Source organism: Leucoraja erinacea, chromosome 32 (assembly GCF_028641065.1).
Source record: "Leucoraja erinacea ecotype New England chromosome 32, Leri_hhj_1, whole genome shotgun sequence".
In the NCBI taxonomy this organism is placed as follows: Eukaryota; Metazoa; Chordata; class Chondrichthyes; order Rajiformes; family Rajidae; genus Leucoraja; species Leucoraja erinaceus.
Window position 1 is genome coordinate 1,353,463 of NC_073408.1, and position 17,166 is coordinate 1,370,628.

The 17,166-nt window shown below is 46.4% G+C and overlaps 1 protein-coding gene across 2 annotated transcripts; it reads right to left on the minus strand.

Moving 5' to 3' along the window:
• Positions 1-492: 492 nt before the first annotated feature.
• nlrx1 (NLR family member X1) lies at positions 493-15,528 on the minus strand. Of its 2 annotated transcripts, XM_055660542.1 has the most exons (8): positions 15,140-15,528; positions 11,728-11,887; positions 10,529-10,613; positions 9,962-10,053; positions 4,400-6,416; positions 3,489-3,575; positions 2,894-3,145; positions 493-1,812 (listed from the first exon to the last, which is right to left on the minus strand). In XM_055660542.1, exons 2-8 carry the CDS (start codon positions 11,813-11,815, stop codon positions 1,494-1,496), a joined length of 2,940 nt encoding a protein of 979 aa, XP_055516517.1. In that variant the 5' UTR covers positions 11,816-11,887; positions 15,140-15,528; the 3' UTR covers positions 493-1,493. The 2 variants fall into 2 exon arrangements, with proteins under 2 accessions (XP_055516517.1, XP_055516518.1); XM_055660543.1 differs by lacking the exon at positions 15,140-15,528 and having other exon boundaries at positions 11,728-12,157.
• Between the last annotated feature and the right edge of the window lie 1,638 nt (positions 15,529-17,166).

Below are 17,166 nucleotides of genomic sequence, written 5' to 3' on the forward strand. Positions count from 1 at the left end.
GTGGGCACTACTAACTGCAGCACTGTATTTATGGCCCTTTTCTAAATGCCCTTGAACAATGCCTTACTTGGCCATTTCATAGGACAGTTGGTAATCTCTAACATTGGTGGTTGAGAGTCACAGAAAGACCAGACCAGGGAATATACCAGATTCTTCTTCCCATGGGCAATGCATAACAAGGAGTTTCCGACAGCCTGGCAGATTCGTGAGATCAGCTCGTCAACTCCAAAATTATTTAATTACCACAATGAGATATTCTTAACAGTCAAGAGGCGATTTAGAGTCCTGTATCCAGATTCTTTGACAGGCCACATAGGTCCAGGAATGTTCCACTCTGCAGCCAGCAACATCACCTTGACTGAACACCCTAGACTAGAGGATGGGCAGTAACCCAGCTGTGACACTCAGTTAGCCAATGATGGGATATGGGCAGGATGCAGTGGGTTTTTCACCACTGGAGAGGGTGGGTAAATACAGGACAAAGACCCAGAGGGCAGTAGATGTTACATTCTTTAAGACAGCAGCAGCAACAGTGATTACATTCAATTAGCTCCGGGATTATAAACCCTGCAGGAAGATTTGTTCGATAGTTACACATTACAACACAAAATCGACTAAGGCTTTGGATTGTACAAGTGTACAGATGTTGAGGGAAGGAGTATTGGCCAGATAGATGTGAGGTAAAAGAGCACATTTACTTTCAAAATTAAATTGCATGCAAGTTTTAGGCATAGGTTCTAACTGCCCATTATTTTTCGGTCTTACAATGCCACGCTTTTTGGCTGGAAAATAAAGATGGATGGTTGAAAATCTTTGTTCTTTTGAAGGTCTAACTTTTATCAACAAAATGAAGACCTCTAAAGTCTACAGAAAGTGGTTGACCCATTTGATTAAAGGTGTTTGTCCAAATACTGATTTAACATGCATATCCGGTTCTTGTGTTCTTCTATATTTGTCTTTTAAGCAGATAAATCAACTGGTCGAAACCTTTACTTGAAAATGCACTGTTATTAAAACACAATAATTAGTTATACTTTGTTTTGCCATCTTTAAATAGCGGAAATATTGAATTTTTAGGCTTCTAGCACCAGGGGGCATCATTGGCCACATTCAAGTGTTCTCTCCACTATTGGTGTCTCACCTGCCGTGGGCAGTAGGTTAAAGCAAAAATACTACGATCTTTGGTTTAAAATGCTGTGCTTTGTTATTACGTTAACAGCAAGGACTGTTAGAAAATCCTGGTGCAAATCCTAGTGTTTCACAGTGCTTGGTGCACAGTTCCCTAACTCCTGCCATGTACACCAAGTGAGGGGGACTTTGCGCTCATTGAGGACTCACCAGAATTCTGATCAACTACAACCCTCAGGTAAGCACTTTCCTCTCCCAATCCACCTTTGCCCAATTAGGGATGGCAGATGGCAGCTTGTTCACCACAATGTGATCCTCCTCTCTCTGCAAAAACAAACAGGTGTGAGTGCTGCTCGGACCACAGGCTATTTCCTTTGCTGTTGGACTTGTTTCACCAAGTACTCAAACTGCCTTTGAGCCTGCCAGATTCTCAGCTTTTTCCAGGGATTGGCGGTCTGTTGCCAGCTGTAGTGGAGGTCGTTCCGCAGGAGTTTCAGGTAATGAGCGGCACTCCGCTTGTCCTGGTTCACGGCGTGCCATGCTGTATTCTTCAGGATCAGTGTCCAGTGCATTGAGTCGTTCGACCCTTCTGTGATAGAAACCAGGACATTCACTCCTTCCCCAGCCTGTTTGAGGCCCTGCAACTTCTGCTTTCCACCGTCGCTGATCTCATTCAAGTAAAGGCTAAGGAAACAGAATGGACCGAAGTTATTCATAGAAACATAGACAATAGGTGCAGGAGGAGGCCATTTGGCCCTTCGAGCCAGCACCGCCATTCAATGTGATCGTGGCTGATCATCCAAAATCAGTATCCCATTCTGGCTTTCTCCCCATAACCCTTGATTCCATTAGCCCCAAGAACTAAATCCAACTCTCTCTTGAATACATCAAGAGTTATTTAAGTACCATTAATGATGGCACTTAATCAGGACAATAGGTGGTATGGACTTGTTGACTTGCCATAACTATAACACAGCAAAACAGCCCATGACATTTCACAAGAAGAAAACAGACTCTGAGATATGCGAGTGGATCAAAAGCTATGGACAATGGTTCAAGTGGTCAAGGAATAGAGGAGTTTGTGTCAAACTTGTAGGAACAGGAAGACGTAGCTTCCGATGCTGGGACAAGTGTTGTGATGCCAGAACTGGAAGGTAAAAAGATTGCAGAGGTTTTAGAAGGTTTTATAGCTGTTTGAATTATTCATGGCTAATTTTGCAGCATCAATGTTGATGGCCAGAAAACCAACCTCTTAGCCACATATACCACTGGACAATGTAACTGCCCAATGTGACAGCACAGTCATATCTGAATATTTCAGTCGAGACCCCGTCTGAAGAAGGGTGGACCTGAAACGTCACCCATCCCTTCTCTCCAGAGATGCTGCCTCTCCTGCTGCGATACTCCAGCTTTTTGTGTCTATGATCTGAAGTAGGAGGTTTGAAAGGGCAGTGAAAACTAATTCAGCGGGGATCACATTGGGAAAGAAAATTGCTGGGATTTGGAAAGGAATTTAAATTATTTTTTCATTTCAAAAGAGATGAGTGTAGCTCTTTGAAGGAGCAGGCAGAGGCATAACAGGCCAAACTGCCTCCATCTCAGCTGTATTATTCTTGGTTGGTGTAAAGATGGAGTACTGATTGGGGATGATCAGCCATGATCACATTGAATGGCGGTGCTGGCTCGAAGGGCAAAATGGCCTCCTCCTGCACCTATTGTCAAAGATTAATGGTGAATCGAATGTGAAAACATCGCCACTACTCACTGGAGCTTTTCCAGCGTTGGATGTTCTTTGACCATCTCCACAAGGTCTATTGCAGCAGCATCAGTAATGTGATTGCTGGCGAGGTTAATCTCCTGTAGACTGGTGTTATCCCTGAGGTATGGAGCGAGGGTTCCCAGACCATCATCTCCAAGTGATGTATGCAGGAGGGATAAATGAGAAATGGAACGGTTCTGAGTGATGGAGGGTCCAATGCAGCTAATCGCAGCCTCAGACAACACATTGTGACAAAGCCTGAGGATTAAACAAGGAACACACATTATAGCCCAGAATAAATCTGAATGGACTAGTTTCTCAATGAAGACATGTAATTCTCTTTACACTTACAGACAGTGGTCAGTCAACTATTTAACAGTCCAGTGACCAATCATACCCGGCACAGGATTCTATGTAACTTTGTTGGTGGACTTTGTGTGGCCACTCCTTGCATACCTTGACTACAGCCACAGTGCATTTGGGCAGATGACGTACGTTGCTACGTACAAAGTGCAGAAAAACAACTCAGCCTCGAAACCAAAATCTTAGATCACGGAAGGCAAATGAGTAAGATTTATCATTAACCAAGATCTGGTCTTACCATAGCTTTTCAATTGCACAATTTGGATCCAATAGCAGATTGCCAATTTCCCTCCAGGCATTAAGTCGTAAATTGTTGAACTGTAAGCTGCAATACAAAGCAGAAACATTTTAATTTAGAAAATAAATTGCAATACTCAACAATCAAAAATGACTAAAGCAATCTTTAGTCAGAGGGTGGTGAATCTGTGGAATTCACCGCCACACAAGGCTGTGGAGACCAAGTCAAATTATATTTTTAGTGTGGAGATTGATAGGTTGTTGATTAGTAGCTGTGTCAGAGGTTATGCGGAGAAGGCAGGAGAATGGGGTTGAGGGGGAAAAAATAGATCAGCCATGATTGAATGGTGGAGAAGTCTTGATGGGCTGAATGGCCTAATTCTTATGAAAAACCAAAAAGGTTGTCAACAGTTTGGAGAGGGAAAGAGGAGAAGAGTTTGTGGTCCATGAGAAGTATCCTGAAGATGTTGAGCATCAGGCTCCACAGGTTCTACCCACACTTGTACCAAATCCACTGCTAATGAGAATGGAGCTAAGCCAGTGTTGGGTTTGATCAAGAAACCTACATTGAGACTTCTCAGCACGAATGGAACTTGCAGCTCTGCAATAAAGAGCACCTTCTTCTTCTTGTGTATGGCATGCACAGCCTAAAGTTGTCGGACAAGTTGTTCTATTTGATTGTGCACGCTAGGTTGATTGCATTGGTCGAAACAGGGTGGACCACGTGAAGGTTGCAATCTCCCACCCCCATTAAAGAGCACTGATAATGATGAAAGTATTCTGCTCAAATAGAATCTTTCAAGAAAAAGAGTTGACTTTCCATGTTGGCGACGTTTCATCAGCTCTGCACTGGGTGCAGCTTTCACAAGGCTGATAACAACAGCATTTCGATTGCAGAATCGGAAGACTTACTTTAAATCCTTGCATCTGAGCAGAATGGGCTGGAGGATTTTTATGTAGTCTCCAGTTAAGTTGCACAAACTGAAGTCCATCATCTCGATTGGATGGTTCGATGTACTCATGACTGATGTAATCACAAAGCTCTTCAATAAAGTCATCTTAACTTGAGACAAATTTAAGCTCTTTAGGGTTCTACTGATCTCTCCGGCAAAAGCATCATTCTGTAACTCGTACAGGAAGAGCTGGAGGTCCATGAGCTCTGACGGGGCCAACTTCCTACTGACAGTGTTGCTGAGATGCATCTTCAAGTTGTTGGCTATTTCACGCACAGTTACGTTCTTTATTGTACAGTCCAGCTGTTCTAGGAGGGAGCGGTTCTCCGGGGCCAGTAGCCCGGCCATGAACGTTGGGAAGAGTTCAAAGCTCTGAGTGTCCAGTCTTTCCCCGATCATCTCCCCAACACCTTCTCTCTCTCGGCCGAGGATGCGAGCGTTGATCTGCTCCAAAACATCCTTGTTGAACTCATCCTCTTCCTTGAACATTTCAGTGACCATGGTGTTGGCAATGGCCTTCTTGCTCTTCCCGCTGATTTTTCTGAAGATCCGCGGGAAGATATTGATGAGCCTCACGAACGCTAGAATTCTGAACGGCAGCAGTTTCGAGACAACGGACAAGACAGCAGTCACGTCCTCACTTGCTTTACCAATGGTATCGGATATGGTACTTCCAACTTGCTCCAGGATAGTCTTCTTCTCACCCAAGACAATGTACAGGGCGGCCAAGTACTCCTGCATCGCGGGGATGGTGAACCTGAGGAGAGGGTCGCTGCTTTGCTGAGCAATAGGAGACATGAAAAAGCCCAGCATATCGATCTGAAAATCAGTTACCTGGTTCAACTCTTCCTCTGTCATATCATCCAATCCAAAGGACCTTTCTAGGTCCTCTTCACTGAAAAGCACCTTCTTTCCCTCTATCCCCTCGTAAGCGAGCTTGCCAACTGTCTTGGCAATGTATCGCACAATTGAGATGTTTTGTTGACTGCCGAAATCCAAATACCCAGCGTTAAAGTGTAACCGTAGGAAGTTAGTGTAAAGGCCAGTCAGTGTCTGGATGGGCATGTTTGCAGTGGGGAAGTGGAGGAAGTGCAGTGTGGCGCATATAAGCCAACAGTACGATGGCAAGAAACAGCCTGCTGTGAGCTGCTTTTGTCTCAGCAGATTCTTATACAGCATCTTCATCAAGTCCTCGTTGGTTTGATTGTCCTCCGACACTTGCAGACGGTTCCTAAAGTACAGGTACTGCTGCTCAACATCACTGAAGCCACAGCTGCGGGTGTAGAGGTCCACATACTCGGCAGGGATGGAATCCAAGGCTGATGGCCGCATGGTGACCAGGATGCTGGCGTCTGGGAGCATGTACTTGCGGATCAGGTTGACCACCAAGTTGTCGGGCGGCAGCGGCTCGTTTGGATCATTGCACAGCCTGTTCTTCAAGAGCCGGAAGTCAAGTTTCAACTGCTCCAGTCCATTGAAAATGAAGAGGATATTCCCGACTTTACCCGACCCAATTTGAGACACTATCGTTTTCAGCTGGGTATACTTTTGACAGATTAACCTATTGAGGGAAATGGACTGACTCTGAGATGACAAATCTTCACAGGAGAAGGGGAGGATTAGATCAAACTGATTGAAGCGCCCATCGCACCAGTCCAGGACAAGTCTCTGAACCACCTGGTCTTTGCCCATTCCCACTATCCCAAACAAAACCACATTCTTCACAGGAGGCTCAACGGACCGAGTGGTGAACACTTCATCAAGCTGTATAATCTTGGATTCTTCAGGGTCAATGTGGCTGTAGATTCCGAATTTTGTGGTGAGATCCCGGTTCTCTTCACGAGAGCTCTCAGCGATCACTGGCTCCCCATGCCAGTTTCCCACGGAAAATAATCCAAACTGCTTCTCCTCAATGGACATGTCACCAAACCAAGCCTTCAGCCTCTTCCTGTGCTCTTCAATTGGATCTGCTGAAACTGAGAGAAATTGGCTTTGTTAAAATCTCAACATCGAACAGTGCCCGCACCAAACACATCATGTTACTCCAGCATTTTGTGTCTATCTTTGGTGTAAAGCAGCATCTGCAGTTCCCTCCGCCACAAACATGTTCATGTGTCCTCTCCCCTCAAATTCCCTTTCACATTCCAACAGCATTTTGCAGCCAGTGAGATATTCCTTCGGGTGCATGTGATGAATAAAATTGACTTTGACTTTGACATTCTCATTGTTACAGTTTTGATGCTAGAGATACAATATTCACCTAGGAAGCGTCGACACCGAGCTTCATGAACAGATAACTCATTTGCTGATCTTGCTTGAAGGTTACATTTATGTCAGTACCCCAAGCAAACCTTTCGAACTTTGTTAAAATTTAAGCAACCCCTGCGTTATAGCTGTTCAGGTTAAGGAAATTTGTCCGTATAAAAATTCACTAATCACTACCCAAATATTTGAGATACAGATTAAAATTTGCTTCCATGAAGTTTATGTGCAAAGTAAACAACTATACAACATTGCTGGAGAAACTCAGTGGGTGCAGCAGCATCTATGGAGCGAAGGAAATAGGTAACGTTTCGGGCCGAAACCCTTCTGGGTTTCGGCCCGAAACGTTGCCTATTTCCTTCAGGGTTTCGGCCCGAAACGTTGCCTATTTCCTTCAGGGTTTCGGCCCGAAACGTTGCCTATTTCCTTCAGGGTTTCGGCCCGAAACGTTGCCTATTTCCTTCGCTCCATAGATGCTGCTGCACCCGCTGAGTTTCTCCAGCATTTTTGTGTACCTTCGATTTTCCAGCATCTGCAGTTCCTTCTTGAACAACTATACAACTGGAGAGAAGGCAGGTATGGGATACCGAGTTGGATGATCAGCCATGATCATATTGAATGGCGGTGCAGGCTCGAAGGGCCTAATGGCCTACTCCTGCACCTAATTTCTATGTTTCTATGTTACAACATTTATTTTTTCACCACATTTCCTGATGCCTGTGTAGCCTGGAGTTACGGAAAATCGCGATACGGACTGTTTTCTAGAAATACAACAGCCCACATCAGCGTCACTCACAGTCTACAAGATCTTTTACCAACAAATGAGACCTTGGGGTTATGACTAGTTGGGGAAACTATTTGTGCCCGACAGTGCCAGAGATCTGGGGTTCGATTCTGACTATGGGCGCTGTCTGTAAGGAGTCTGTATGTTCTCCCTGTGACCGCGTGGGTTTTCTCCGGGTGCTCTGGTTTCCTCCCACACTCCAAAGACGTGCGGGTTTGTAGGTTAATTGGCTTCTGTAAAATTGTAAATTGTCCCTAGTGTGTAGGATAGTGCTAATGTATAGGGATCGCTGGTTGGCACGGACTCGGTAAGCCGAAGGGCCTGTTTCCGTGCTGTATCTCTAAAGTCTTTCAGCTTTGCAACATTCAGCATGCAGTTTCCTCAACTCCCTAGCCTGGGATTTGAATCCTCCACTTCCAGTCTCAGTCAGATCACAAGTCACAACTGGGAAGAACAAAAGCAGTCCACTTTGCAGTATCTGGTTCTGGGAGTCTGGAGTCTGGGAGTGAAGCTGCCAGATAAAAGAGGGAAGCAACATGCTTGTCCTTGATAGCCATTCAAGAATGGAAACTATAAATAAAAGAACAGCGGGGAAATTTCCATTCCAGACTTCAAGGAGAGCCAAAGGAATATTTCAAACATTCGAGGTCACTGGCTCAGCTGAGAACGTATAATCGAGCAGTAAATAAATGCAGGAAGGACATAAAATGACCCGCAAATTGACCCAGGACATAATTGAACAAATATTAACACAACAATAATTTACTCTTCAAATTGGAATCTATCAAACCCTGCCTCATACTGTATATCCTTTTAATTTCTTAGCTGCCTTTATAATTGTAAACGCACATCCATGGCAAAAATCCCAGAATAAGAATCACATGAACTGCTAGATATTTGCAGCACAGGAAGGAAGTCACTGGGTCCAACATGCCCACTTGAGCTAAAAAAGGCCAGTTAGCTTTCCCCTACGTTGCAACTCTCTGTATCCTAGGCTTGCATATTATTGTGGAACAATAACACTCTTTAGAAGGGTTTTGGCCCGAAACGTTGCCTATTTCCTTCCGGGTTTCGGCCCGAAACGTTGCCTATTTCCTTCGCTCGATAGATGCTGTTGCACCCGCTGAGTTTTTCCAGCACTTTTGTCTACCTTCGATTTTCCAGCATCTGCAGTTCCTTCTTAAACCTTTCAACTTCTCTCTTAATCCTTTTCACCTAATATCCTTAATACCTTAATACCGTTTAACCTAAATCTCTGCATCGTGGTTAATGGTCTCCGTGAAAAGGTATAGGATTTTTCTGATCATTCTTTCATGGCCTGGTGCACATGTTACCTGTACATTGTACACATCAATAAAGCTGACATGCTCTGCCTGAAATGGATCCCCAAATTTGCACATGACCCTTTAACCTGCCGTTAACTCACCCTTTCCCCTGCATCCCCTTCCAACCCTCCTTAGTTTAGAGACACAGTGTGGAAACAGGCCCTTCGGCCCACTGAGTCCGCACTTGCCAATCACCCATTCACACTGGTTCTATGTTATCCCACGTCTGCATTCTACACACTGGGGGCAATTTACAGAAGCCAATTAACCTGCGAGCCTGCACGTCTGTGGAGTGTGGAAACAAATGCATGCACTTGGAGAAAACCCAAGTGATCACAGGGAGAATGTACAAACATCTCACAGACATCATCTGTAGTCTGGATTAAAACCAGGTAACAGCTCTACTGCACCTCTGTGTTGCTCCACTGTGTGTTCCACAAGCTCTGGCCTCTCATGCCCTCCCCTTCCCCTACACAAGCAGCAAGACACAGCCTGGCAGCCCAGGGGCAAGGGCCCAGAGCCTAGGAATAAGGGCCCAGAGCCCAGGGGTAGGGGCCCCAGAGTCCAGAAGTGAGGGCCCAGAGTCCAGGAGTAAGGGCCCAGAGTCCAGGAATAAGGGCCCAGAGTCCAGGGGTAGGGGCCCAGAGCCCAGGAGCAAGGGCCCAGAGTCCAGGAGTAAGTCCCAGAGCCCAGGAGTAGGGGCCCAGAGCCCAGGAGTAAGTCCTAGAGCCCAGGGATAGAGGCCCAGAATCCAGGGGTAAGGGCCCAGAGCCCAGGAGTAAGTCCCAGAGCCCAGGGATAGAGGCCCAGAGCCCAGGGGTAAGGGCCCAGAGCCAGGGGTAAGGGCCCAGAGTCCAGGGGTAAGGGCCCAGAGGGGCCCAGGTCCAGGAGTGAGGGCCCAGAGCCCAGGGGTAAGGGCCCAGAGTCCAGGGGTAAGGGCCCAGAGTCCAGGGGTAAGGGCCCAGAGCCCAGGGGTAAGGGCCCAGAGTCCAGGAGTAAGGGCCCAGAGCCCAGGGGTAAGGGCCCAGAATCCAGGGGTAGGAGCCCAGAGTCCAGGAGTGAGGGCCCAGAGCCCAGGAGCAGGAGCCCTGAGGCAGCATCACTCCTCGCAAGGAACAGCAACACTCTCAGGTCCTACGAGCAGTCCTACCTCGACCAGAGCTGGTGCTGAGTGCCTTGCATTGATGGAGACAACACCCAAGATGCTGCAACGATCCTGGCCTCCAAGAACAGGAGTGACTTCTAATGGAGAAAGAAAACTTTTATTTGACAAATGACACCATGGATAAATAGCTCCTTCATATTAACAGTCTGGTTAAAAGTGATGTAGTCTGGAGATGTTGTGAAACACATAATGTTCAGTTTAGCTTATTGTCACACGTACAGTGAAAAGCTTTTGTTGCGTGCTAACCAGTCTGCGTGATTACAATCGAGCCATTTACTAACAGAGGTGTGGTGTTGATAGTGGCAGCCAGTCAGTAGATGATCTCCAGATTGTGGACAAGGCCAGTCCTTACTTGTGCTTCAGGCAGGTGAGTGGACACTGATGTAAACATTAGTAACACACAATAGCTTGACCACTGACATTGGGGGAGTGGAGGCAGGCTTTGCCGAAAGCGTTTTATTGGTCTTAGAGTCAGAGAGTCATGAATGAATGTTGCCAACTACACGATGTGAAACTCCGCCACATGAGATGCCAAACTAAACGTCAACTCACATGGGCCCAACGCTGGTGATGCCAATCTGCTTCAGGGTAGGCAGCCGGCCCGGTGGACACCTGCCCGCGGATGTCCTGCACGCACCTGGTGGGAAACACATCCAATTCACAGCAGAAACCAAAAGGTTAAAGAAAGCAAAAGCAGCAGGTGAATTAAAAAACTGCTCAGGAAAACATGTAAAAATAATTCCTCAGGGACCAGGAAGTTGCTCCTTCTGAGCCTTGAGCTTACAGCTGGTGCTAATTTCCTGCTGCCCTTTGACTAGTCTGAAGGGAAATGTCATCTGACCATTCCCTCCACAGATGCTGCCTGACCCACTCAGTTCCACCAGCACTGGATGCATCTCTCGGCTTTGGAGTTACACACAAGGAAATAGTTCACAATGAAGAAACATTTCTGGATGGGGACGATGGAGATTGTGTGGTGCAGCAGATTAAATCAGATTGGGTAGTGGTGGCAGATTCAACTGTAGCATCAAAAAATATAGAGACCGATAACCGATAATTACTCAAGAGGAGATAATGCAGGGCTTTGTGGAGAGGGTGGGCAAGTGGCCCATACGTGGAGCTGGATCAGGTGCAAGTGGGCCAAATGGTTCCCGACTCCACCGCTACTGTTCTCCAGCATACTGGTCATACCCTGGTCAAGACTGCAAATAGAGAAGCTTTTCCACGGAGGACATGTTTTAATCCATGCATTGGCCGTGAAAGGCAGTGAAGGGCAATGAGGATGATGGCTGATATGAAACACAGTTGACAAAGGTACAAGGCCGATGAGGCGGAGATTTGTACTACTGGGGATCAATGTGCGGTGCTCAGGAACTGTCTATTTGAGAGATTGACCACAAGATGCTGTTGGTAGCAGGGGTGAAGAGGTAGAGCAACTTAGAACAAAGCAGCACACAAACAGAATAGATTACCAACTTAGAACTAGACCTCGTTTGACAATAGACAGTAGACAATAGGTGCAGGAGTAGGCCATTCGGCCCTTCGAGCCAGCACCGCCATTCAATGTGATCATGGCTGATCATCCCCAATCAGTACGCCGTTCCTGCCTACTCCCCATATCCCCTGACTCCGCTGTTTTTAAGAGCCCTATCTAGCTCAGTAGCTTTGAGTGCTTCAGTTTACTGATGGAGACATCGACGCAGTGGTTTGTTGGCTTGAAGTTGCACACTAATGTAGTAACTCACACTTACCTGTAAAAGGACCCATAATAGAGGTGGCTGAACAGTGTTTTATTAAAGTCCACCTTGCTCCAGTGGGAAGATGCTGCAAATGCTGCATTCTGACACTGCAACTCACTCCGTCACTGAGAGAACTCTCCACTGAGAGAATCTACCAACAAGACAAGCAACTCTGCAAAAAGAACAACAGGTTTACAACTGGCATCACAATAGTTATTCAATAATTTAAAACAGAGCAGCTAGGATTCCGTACAACAAAAGTGGAATTAGGCCATTTGGCCCATCGAGTCTGCTTCGCTATTCGATCATGGCTGATCTATCTTTCCCTCTCAACCCCATTCTCCTGCCTTCCCCCCATAATCTATCAATCGCCACTTTAAAAATATCCATTGACTTGACCTCCACTTCCGTCTGTGGCAATAGATTCCACAGATTCAACACCCTCTGACTAAAGACATTCTTCCTCACCTCCAATCTGAATCTGAATCTGAATCTGATTCTGAAGGTACGTCTTTTCATTCTCCCACTACTGAAACATCCACTCTATCTAAGCCTTTTATTATTCGGTAGGTTTCAATGAGTTTCCCCCTCATCCTTCTAAACTTCAGGCCCAGTGCCATCAAATGCTCCTCATACATTAACCCACCCATTCCTGGGATCATTCTTGTAAACCTCCTCTGGACTCTCTCTAACACAGCGCATCCTTCCGCAGATATGGGGCCCAAAATTGCTCCCAATACTTCAAATGCAGCCTGACCAGCTTGCTTTTATATTCTAGTCCTCTTGAAATGCTTGCTAACATTGTATTAGCCTTCATTTTTACCGTATACATATATTCACTTGAATTATTTGATGTTCTATGCGGGTGATGCATTACCAGTAATTGAACATTGAAGTTGGAACATTAAGTTCCTTCAGGAGCAACAGTTAATATATTTAGCAGTAATAATTGTGCCTTTTTTTCTAAACCTACAAAATGCTTCACAGCTGAAAAGCTTTGCAATATTTTTTGCCGTATATTTGCAATGAAGCAGAGCAGGTTCTCACCCATGAATGGGAGAACTGTCTGGTTAAGCTGCTTTTGCCCAAGTTAGTTGTTGGTTACCAAAGATATGGCGAACTTCCTGCAGTGAGAAAGAGACACAGGATGTACTGGATGTGAGTCCGTGTCACAAAGATTTTCTAAAGAGTTTTCAGACCAAGTCCAAAAGTGACATTGATTCTTAGTTCTTGCATTAGCGACAGAGGGACTTGGGCAAACAGCATGCGTGAGATAATGAAATGTTAAAGACTGCAGGATAGAGCTCACTTTTGAAAGCTAGTTGTGCAAGACTCATGTTTGGGACAGAGCGGCAAGTGAGGAATTGCCTTGGACGTTGAGCCCAGGCTGTGTTATGTGGTCATCATGCAGTTGGTATCTGAGTCTAAGGTCAACTGGGAACAGTGATCCCTGCTCTCGTGTACGTGCCCGAGATTGGACTCCCTGTCCCAAACACTTCAAATAAATCAACGATGTCCCTCTGCAAAGTCTTTCAAATCCACCGGCTGATGAAGCAAGCTAGCACCATTGTCTCCTTTACATGAGATATAACGAGGAAACAGGCCCTTCGGCCCACTGAGTCTGTGCCGACCAATGATCACTCCGTACACTAGTTCTATCCAACCAACTAGGGACAATTTACAGAAGCCAATTCGTCTACAAACCGGCATGTCCTTGGAGTGTGGGAGGAGACCAGAGTTGACGGAGAAAACCCACGTGGTCACTAGGGGAGCGTGCAAACCCCACACAGACAGCACCCATAGTCAGGATCGAGTCGGGGTCTCTGGTGCTGTGAGGCAGCAACTCTACCGCTGCGCCACCGTGCCGCTCTGCTCCCAGACAAAGTCCCCAACGTTGAAGATCTGATTACACTCAGTCACTCAGAGTCGCCCAGAGGTACTGGGACCTTTTCAATCCTTCAGCTACATCACCGGCAACGGTGGCACGGTGGCGCAGCAGTAGAGTTACCGCCCTACAGTGCTTGCAGCGCAGAGACCCGGGTTCAACCCCGACTATGGGTGCTGTCAGTACGGAGTTTGTTCACTCTCCCTGTGACCGAGTGGGTTTTATTTGGGATCTCCAGTTTCCTCCCACACTCCAAAGCCGTGCAGGTTTGCAGGTTAATTGTCTTGGGTTTGTATACTTGGTATAAGTGTAAATTGTCCAAGTGTGTGTAGGCTTGTGTTAATGTGTGGGGATCGTAGGTCGGGGCAACCCGGTGGATCTGTTTCCGTGCTGTATCTCTAAACTTAACTAAACCACCGCACTCAAGACACCAGATTTATGCAGCAATTTCAACGGCTCCAGGACTTTCAGTAGCGACTTCCACTTCCCTCGTTTCCTTATCGTTCCTATTGCTTTAGATCATTGGACCTTTTGACATTAAACCTGAAATGGAACAGAAATCACTCGGAATACTCAGCCTGTCAGACAGCATCTATAGGGAGGGAATGCTTCAAGCTGAGCATCTTTTACTGGATCGGATCGCGTTAGTAACGTTACGGGTTTTTAAGCAGATGCAAATGGGGGGGGGAGAGAGCGAGAAAGGAGTGGTCTTTACTGAACTTTCAAGGGAGATGCTAAAAATGCATTTCGTTGTCTCTGTACTGTACACTGACAATGACAATTAATTGAATCATTTCATTTCATTTCATTTCAACTGGAAGGCCAGATTAAACAATAACAGGGCTGGATGTTGGTGCAAGCAGAACTGGGGTGGGGGGGTGCAGAGCGAGAGACAAGAGTCTTAAGGGCCTGTCCCACTTATGCGATTTTTTTCGGCGACTGCCGGCACACGTCATAGTCGCAGCAATTCGCCGAAAAATTTCAAAATGTTGAAAATCCAACGGCGACCAGAAAAAAGTACGACTCTTTGGGCGACTACTCACGACCATACAGGCTTCACCCCACGGTTGTGAGTAGTCGCCCAAGAGTTGTACCTTTTTCCGCGACCTGCTGTGACTATGACGGGCTCCCGCAAGTCACTGAAAAAAATTGTGTAAGTGGGACAGGCCCTTTAAGGAACTGAAAATAACAAATCCAGAATCACCAACAGTAACAGTCTCCTGTCTAAGTTCCACGCCCCTGTGCAACTGTGTCGGGATAGTTAAAACACAGCAGGGGACAAATGCTGTCAGGAAAGTGAGGGGCAGCTGAATCAAAAATATCTCTGTGAAACTTTCTGTGATGTTATGCTGCGTTAAGAATGCAGACTGTTATTCAGGCCACGCTTCAAGGAGATCAGCTTTGTGACTGAGCAAAGCAGAAAAGACACAAAATAAAATCTAATCTCTTTCACTTCCCATTTCCCCACTGGGCCTCAGCAGTGAACAGCAGCAGGCAAGGTGCCCCTATCCCCGCACCTCGACACAGTGAGAGACTGACCTTCAGTGTTACGGTGCTCTTCCAGTCAAACCCAGACTGCTTCCTGCACTGCCCGCTGGTCGAAGCACTAGAGGGCAAACTGTCCACTCTGTTCCCCAGTAACCACTGTGAGGGAATGGAAATCCCGACCACAACTGATGAACAAGAACTGCGGTTCTATTTTGGCTGCAGCCAGAGACACAGCGACTGGATTGGTCACAGTGTGAGCTCTGGAATCTCCAGCTCACAAGTACCGGAAAGTCTGGTGTATAAGCTGCAATTCATATATGTTTCTCAATTATAAAATGCTGCATTCATGGATTATTTTTTCTTGGCTGATGTCACCTTTACTCGAATCAGTAAGATCGGACCTTATTCCACACTCAGGAATTTACTAAAATAGTGATGTACAGAAAAGCCCATCAAATTATTGGAGATACAAAAAATTGCTGGAGAAACTCAGCGGGTGCAGCAGCATCTATGCAGCGTAGGAAATAGGCAACGTTTCGGGCCGAAACCCTGAAGGAAATAGGCAACGTTTCGGGCCGAAACGTTGCCTATTTCCTTCGCTCCATAGATGCTGCTGCACCCGCTGAGTTTTTCCAGCAATTTTGTGTACCTTCGATTTTCCAGCATCTGCAGTTCCTTCTTGAACAAATTATTGGAGATGTCAGCTCCAGTCTACTGTAGGACGGGTGTCAGGGGTTATGGGGCAAAGGCAGGAGAATGGGGTTGAGAAGGAAAGATAGATCAGTGATGGGAGTAGACTTGATGGGCCGAATGGCCTTATTCTGCTCCTAGAACTTATGAATGGCAACTTGCCCCTTCCAACAATTTAGATGGAAGTTAATTGTCTTCAAAAACCAGGGGAGTTTTCTTAATGTCATGTTCAACCTTCGTGTCTTGGTAATTCCTCATTTACTTGTTGTTTGTGGGATCTTGCTATGTAAGGGTTAGCGGTGTATTTGTAGCAGTGAAGTTGACAACCCTGGGTCAGATGTATGAGGATTTGAGGTCAGAAACATGAGGAGTTTCCTGGCTGACACTCCCGTCTCGTGCTGAGGGGTGTCCGACAATGAAGGACATGCAGGCATACGTACAGAAAGACAGCAGAAACACTGGTCACATCTGTACACGATCCAACGGCAACACAAAGATGTCCAGCGATGTTCTTGTCTCTGCTATATCTACTTCAATTCAATTCAACTTTAATGTCATCGCACAAATACAAGTATCAGTACAACGAAATGCAGTTTTGCGTCAGTCCGTAGTAGTTGTACATAAGGAAAAAAAAAAAAAAAAAAATAGAAAGAGGGAAGATACAGAATAATCAAGAAATACAGAATAATTAAACAATGGGGACGGAGGGACCAGAGAAATCTATCGTCGGGACTCCGAGTTCAGCAATGTGATTGTGTTGTTGTAGAAGCTTTTCCTCATCCTACTGGTACGTGACCTGAGGCTCCTGTACCGCCTCCCTGATGGGAGGAGGGCAAACAGTCCATGGTTGGGGTGGGAGGGGTCTTTGATGATCTTCCCGGCCCGTCTCAGACACCGTTTTCAGTGGAGGGCATCCATGGCAGGGAGCGGGGCACCGATGATGTGCTGAGTGGTTTTCACCACCCGTTGTAGTGCCTTCCTGTCCGCAGCAGTGCAGCTGCTGTACCATACCGTGAAGCAGGTGGTCAGGATACTCTCTATGGTACAGCGGTAAAAGTTGGTCAGGATCCGGGGGGACAGGTGAGCTTTCTTGAGCCTCCTCAGGAAGTAAAGGCGCTGCTGTGCCTTTTTGATCAGCTTGGAGGTGTTGAGGGACCAGGACAAATCCAGGTCCGAGATATGTGCTCCACGAGACTTTATAGCAGGGAAGAGATCGCGCTCCACCTCAGTCCCGCACCATATGGATGGGGGTATGTCGTGCAAGCTGGAAATGGTCTGCCTGTTACAAGATGTGGCAGGACTAGAAATGTGAGCTGTTCTAGAGGTTGACAAGGAAGTCTCTGACCAGGTCAGAGAGAGGGGTGATTCATAGAGGTGTATAAAACATG